This window comes from Aptenodytes forsteri, unplaced genomic scaffold (genome assembly GCF_000699145.1).
Source record: "Aptenodytes forsteri isolate BGI_AS27 unplaced genomic scaffold, ASM69914v1 Scaffold112, whole genome shotgun sequence".
Classification (NCBI taxonomy): Eukaryota; Metazoa; Chordata; class Aves; order Sphenisciformes; family Spheniscidae; genus Aptenodytes; species Aptenodytes forsteri.
Genome location: NW_008794883.1, coordinates 2,689,300 through 2,696,012, shown reverse-complemented (window position 1 = coordinate 2,696,012; position 6,713 = coordinate 2,689,300). Strand labels below are relative to the sequence as shown.

The 6,713-nt window shown below is 45.1% G+C and overlaps 1 protein-coding gene across 1 annotated transcript in view; it reads left to right on the top strand.

Moving 5' to 3' along the window:
- The window catches only part of DCC (DCC netrin 1 receptor), a 590,042-nt gene that overhangs the window by 429,503 nt on the left and 153,826 nt on the right, over positions 1-6,713 (top strand). The window contains exon 10 of the mRNA XM_009274745.1: positions 5,550-5,698. Within this exon, the coding sequence (XP_009273020.1) occupies positions 5,550-5,698 (149 nt within the window). The remainder of the gene's footprint in view (positions 1-5,549; positions 5,699-6,713) is intronic.

The window sequence follows — 6,713 nt, the reverse complement described above, 5'->3', positions numbered from 1 at the left end:
AGCCTGTTCCAGGGTTTGACCACCCCCTTGGTAAAGAAATGCTTCCTCATGTCCAGCCTAGACCTCCCCTGGCGCAGCTTTGAACCGTTCCCACGCGTCCTGTCCCTGGATACCAGGATAAGAAGATAACACCATACTCCCACCTGCCTCTTGGTCCAGACTTTCTAGAATTTGTATTGTGGTATTGTGCCTCACTGGCACATTTGGGGTCTGGCGATGCACAGGTCCCCGTCCTCTGCCTGAGCCCTGGAGCCTCTGCCCCTCCACAACGGGAGGGTGGAGGAGGAGGACGCGTTTCCAAACCTCCTCCGGTAAAGGCAGCTCCAAGGAGGCACTTTCCCTTCGCTGCAGAGTTCGGAGCTGAGCCACCTCCATCACATTGCTTGGTGGTACCGTCCCTGGTCCCGTGTTCCTTAACAAATCGAAGAATATTAGATTCACGCAAAGAATATTAGATTCGCGCATCCATCTGTGGTGTGCAGCTGGGCACCACGTGAAGAGTTAAAGGGCAAACTAATGAAAACCAGAAGGCTGTGTGAAAATATAAATGACAGCCACTTCCAAAAGCTGACTCCAACGCCAGCTCTTGTGGATAGCACTGGAGGCATCCGGGGCAGTCCTGCCAAACAACTGTCATGTCTTCAGAGCGTGTCCAGTGCGGGGAAGCAGGTTTCACTGTGTTAATAATTACACTGCCTGCAGGCTCTCTGAAGTTGCATCTTTCTGTGCAGCATGGAACCAGATTTTAATGAAATATCGTTAAAGCTGTTAACTACAGAGAAAGAAGGGAGGAAAAAAATCAAAGGCGCAATCAAAGCATGCACTCTATTATCAATAACTGCAAATGGCTTCATAAATGTTTTATGTTTGAAATGTTTTCAGTGCAGATCAGCACAGAACCAGCTGTTTAAACGAAAAGTGAAATGTAATAACAAGAACATTTTAATCATTGCATCTCATTATAGAGAAGAATGGATCACTAGGAAAAATGTTTTAAAAAAGCATCCTTCTTGATGGAGATGGCTAGCCTGACACAAAGCTGGAGACCAAGGAAGTCTAACTCAGAATTAACAGGCACATTCCTTTTAAAAAATTGAGATGGGATAAGTGGTTTTGTTTTCCTTATAAAAGCATGGTGGTGGTATGTGCTCGGTGGTACGTGCTCTCTCCTGGGAAGGTTTAATGCAAAGGTTTAATGCTCTCTTCTACCTGAAAGGATTCGGAGCGTGAATGCCTTGAAGGGCGCACTTGGTGCAGGAGCATCATGGCCATTAGGCGGGAGGTTTGGACTATAGGCGGCAAAAGTCAAGACCCCTGGAACCAGAAGGAGAGAGAGAAAACAAGTAGGACCGTGATCCTTTTTCACCTCATATTCGGGCATTCAACTTCAAAGTGGTTTTTAGGACTCTGCTTTCTTGTCCAAAGGCTGCCGTGCATTATTCTGCATCAGTACACCTTAGAGCCCAAGGCTGGAGCTCATGAATAGCTCTGAAAGAAGGTCAGTGTCTTGTGATAGAGCTTAAGGCAGTGGTCTTGGGGTAACTAACTCTTTACATGCCAGAGCTGTGCTGCTCATGGAGTTCAGGTGCTCCTCTCCCTGGTCTCCAGTATGAGCCGGATTCCCACCAGCGCAGGCAGGGTGGCCTGGGGTGCAGAAGGCAGAGCTTCAGAAACTTACAAAAATGTCAGGTTTGAGAGAGATATTTAGCACGTTTAGGCAGTTGCCAAGCAATTTTTGACGTAGTTGCCTATATTCCTATTTTAGGCACTTGTATCTTTCTTATATCTTTTTAACTATTATTATCAAAGGTTTAAGTGAACAATAGCAAAGAGGAAATCTCTGTGCAAGAGCAGTGAAGGCTCATGAGAGCAGAAATTGTGTTCCTGCAGGTTTCGAGGAGCAGTTGACTACGTGGACATCTGGTTTTATGCAACTGAAAATGAGCGGGGTCAATACCAGTCTCTCGGTAAGGAAGTGCTTTCACTGGCATACAGAGATGCCAGCCCTTTCTGCTCCTACAATAAAACAAACTTTGCAGGGTTACTAGAGGTTTTAAAGCCCTGATACCCTACAAGTGGCCGGGTCTTCCCAGCAGCTATTGCCCACTTCAAGCTGTGAAGCCCTCCTGCTGAGCTCCTCTGGGTCTGCTGACCCCAAAGTCAAGCTGCATTGACTCAACCTGTACTCTGCAGGTATGAATGTGAGTGTTGTTTCTCCTGCCAGAGGCTCCCAGCTTGCCCCGTGTGTGCAGTGCATCAGCAGCCGGGACAGGACACAGATGTGCAGCACTCCTGCTCTGTAAGATGGAGGGAGGGAATGAGTTATGGACGTTCTCTGGAGGCACTTCACCTATTGCCAGCTGCACATGACCTCTTTGGGTTTATACGGACTGCTGGCAGGAGGTTAGCTCCAAAAATAGCCCATAGTCTGTACGATTTGAGAACTGCTGGAAGATTAAAAGCAAGACACACCATTTATGTAGAGGACAGCCCTCTTTGCTGGGGCCAGCTCAGATTAGAAACACAACGGTACTGCTCTGCAATACACAGGTACTTATTTCTGCAATAATATATAGCTAAAATCAAGGTATATATCAGGTGCCTATGGTAAGTATCATCTTTCCGCCCCAGGAACAGTGGCTTTTGGGGCAGCATGAGGCGAATTCTTACAGCATAGTGTGGATACAGCTGTTCACCCCAGTACAAGATCAGCCACACTCACAGCTAACATTAGCAATAACAGGAGCAGTTAATGTGCATATTTCTAAAGTGAGGTGAAGGGGGGGGGGGGGGGGGGGGGGGGGGGAAGTAAAGTATTCGACCATTTCTGGCTTTGGGCCTGATTGCCTTTGCGGCTACTGAATAGGAGTAATTCCACCAAATAACCCCAAAACTGGCAGTTGAGAGCAGCATCAAACTCTGCAAGCAGTTGTTGTAGCTTGTATTTATGAAACAGTCTGAGGCGCTGAACTGATCTTTTATGGGAGCGGAAGGGCATTCTCAGAGGAGCAGTGGTTTTTGGAATATATTGAAGCATTATGTGGAGCCCATGGTAAAAGAAAATGCATCAGTCATCTGCCTGCCCTCTTCTGTTTATCCTTTTTTCTTAGAGAAAGGATGCTGTTAGTTGTAAAAGACTGACTTCAGAAGAAACACGATTTAATGTCTTGTTTTAATGGAATGTAAAGCAATTCTAGGGCCTCTCTGCTATTTAGAAAAAGAATAATTTAGGAAAAGATTTAAAACTTAATGCCAATTTTCACCAGATTATTATTTGACAGAAGGGATCAGGAGAGATTATTAAATGCTTTGTGTGTGCTGAAAATACTGAGACCTTAAGCACATTAGAGTGCCTGTCAGAAATATTGCAATAGAATTAAAAGGAAAGCTGGGCGAAGGAAATAAAAATATTTTAAATATATCTACACTGCATCTAAACTTGAAATTACTTGTGATCAAAGGCTATCTGTATTTCGTTGCCTTTCTCGGATGCCCAGCTCTGCCATCCCTGTTCTGCAGGAGAGGGGTGGACCCAGGGAGCGCAGGGTCAGGCGATCCTTGGCTATCGCTGCTCACCGCACGCTTACAGATTTACAAAAGAGAGCTGTTAGTGTGAAACTGCCTTGTAATGGGGATGTAACTTTGCAGAAAGCCTGTTCTAGGAGCTGTAATTCTGTTATCTGCCGGTCGCACAATAGCTTGTGAGTTTGTTTTATGCCACAGCACCCTCCCTATTGAAAGTGAAAAGGTACTATTTGGTGTTGAAGATTTTCAGAAATAACCTTCTGCTTGACCTTTGCATTTTTGCCACAATTATAATTTGTTTTTTTTTCTTCCAGTGTTGCTTGAGTTCGAGATGAAGGCATAGATAAGCTACAGATAGCCTCATCTCCAGCATCAGTTATCACTGGGGTTAGGTCCAGCAGAGACGTGCGGGGAGTGAGTTTCTGGTACTGCTTGTAGTTACAGGAGTTTATTAAACTTTTTTAGCTCTTTTGTTTCAATAAGCGATTTAAGCTGACATCCAAAAGCGTGATGTAGTTGATGTGTGATAATTTGCATTCAGAGTGAAATTGGAGCATTTTAAGATAGTCTGTATAACAAAAGGTGACCTAGTGTGGTTTCCTTAACAATTATAAGGGATTGTTTTGTGTTGTCATTTGAAAAGGAGTTGCATGCTTCTTCACACACCAGCATGATCTGGTGTCAAGGCAATCTGAATTTTGCATTTCAAATGATCTCTACTTAAGGCTAAACCTCTTGCAAACCTCTGTATTTTCAGAACTAATCAAACCAGATAATAGTTTCAAGGATGGGATATTTTAACACTTTTATTGTTGTTATTTGGTTTATAAGATGAGGTGAGTTCTGTAAGTGCTGGGCACCGTGCAAACACAGGAGTATTATTTAAGAGCAGAACTGGGACTACATATTAATATTGGAGCTTATGCTACTGAGACCTAACTTCTAAGGGCAAATTAGGGTTTGCAGGTGATGAGAGGTCTCCGGTCCAGCCCCTGCTCAAAGCAGGTCAGCTCCGAGATCAGCCCAGTCACGCAGGGCTTTATGTGAAGAGCTGTATGATGTCTTCTGACCAAATCCATCGCCTTGCTCCATGCTACCAGGTTCTTGTGACTTTGCAGGAGCAGTCTCATGCCACTGCTAAACCGGGGGGCTACCAGCCTAGAGCCCAGCATTTGTGGGCTCCCTCGTTCACTAGAGCGTGCCAAGGACTGCCCTTAACGCTTCATCTCAGCCATCATCTGTGATCCCTCAGGCAGCTAAAATAGAGTGAGTAACGTGTAAAGGAGTTTAAGCAGATAGCATAAACAGATACACGTGCACAATATGTGCAAATGGTGTAAGTGGAAGCTAGGAGAGGGATTTTGAAGGCTAATTGCTTGCTAAAAGAAACCAAAGCCTGCTGCGGTGCACCAAATCAATTTGTAATTTAATAGCATCAAGCTGGTACGTATAGAGCTGGGACAGAAACACACACAGCTAAGCGGTGCCTCTCATGAAAGCAACTTTAAGCTCGGAGTTAGTGTGTTTATGAGGTGACTTCAGTTGTGTCGGGTTGCGTGTTGGTGTTTACCTGCGGGTTTTTCTAAAGGCAGTCCTTAGCTTGAGCTGGCCTTGGATGATCAGATTTGCATGCCTCCGATTTCCTACTACCGCAAGGTAAATGCACCTATTGCGTGCGTTAGATATTTGTGCTAATTATTTCCCAGAAATTCAATTTTAAGCTGAAGCCCATCCTCTGAGCCAAAGGCACAGAGATGTAGCCTAGGTGGAACAACCCTTTTCAGTATTTCCTGTATTCATGGTGCTAAATCTGCAACACTCTTTCCGCAGTGTATTTTCCATGGGTTTATCATCCCTTTTGTATTTTGTCTGGGGTTTCTGAGGTGTACGGTGCTGAAGCAGTGCTGTTATCGGCATCCCCCGGAGGTGTGTCCTGGGCTGGGTCCTGCCGTGTTGGGGGCCGGGGTGCAGTGGTGGGTGATGCGGGAACGGGGCTTTCACGCCGTCCTTTCCTTTCTGTGCAGTGCAAGTTCCCGGGCCGGTGGAAAACCTGCGGGCTGTGTCTACCTCACCTACCTCGATTCTCATCTCCTGGGATCCCCCTGCCTATGCAAATGGCCCCGTTCAAGGCTACAGGCTCTTCTGTACGGAGACGGCGACTGGAAGAGAGCAGGTGAGTGGTGACCAGAGCAGCTCTGCTCTCCCTGTGAAAAGGAGATATTTGGTGTAGGCATCTGCAGGTCTTTAGAGCGCTGTAAAGGCTCAAAGTGAGAGGTTTTACAGATTAATCCTCCAGGTTAGGTAAACGTTGTGCAGACCGGTGGTAAAAGATCAGAGCAAGCAAAATAAATTTTCACCAGTATAAAATGGGTTCAGGAGGTAGAGGAGGCAGCCTCTTATATATTAACCAATCCTTAGCTTTACAGTGAAATTTCAGAATAACGCCGAAGAGCATTTAAAGACCCTTTAGACTCACCCTTTACGTTGTGCGAAACCATCAACACATTAATGGCAGTTTGTACATGTGATCTTTGTAGAATATGTATTTTTAGTTGCTTCTTGTAATTTCTTTTAAGTAGGAGGGTAAAATAATACGAATCCAGGCTAGAAATGATGCATTTTCTCTCCAGACTAACAGATGCTCGTAGTAAAAATTGGTGTTGATGCTGTGCACTTAATTGCGCTCCTAACTCTGCCGTGACCACATGCTTTCGAGTGGCAAACAAGCGGCCTTGCTTTTTGCGGGTTGCAAACTGCTCAGAGGCTTTAATAACCTGCTCAGACATTTAATAACTGCTGTTTGATAGGAGTGCAGCAATAGTAGTGGAGATGAGCTCTGTGGGTAGAGTATGGCCTGAATAGGTTTTTAGCAAAGAATAGGGCAGGAAAGAAAGCGGAGACGTCTTTTTTTTCTGGCCTGATAGCACGTGATAATCACAGGCATCAGCAGTCTTGTGGCAGTTGCTTCAGCAGTCTTATGGGAACTTTTATACCATCCCCATTTTTTGTGTTCTTGCTTTATTTTACTTCCTTCTTTTCTCCAAAATTCCCCTTTGACTCTTTGCCTTTATTTTCTTCTTTCCCTATCATGTACCTGTGGAGTGGCAGTAACTGGCTTAACTAAAAAAAAAAACCAACCCTTTTCTCCTGTGCCCTAAGTAACTAAACACAACTCTGAGGCGCTGAAA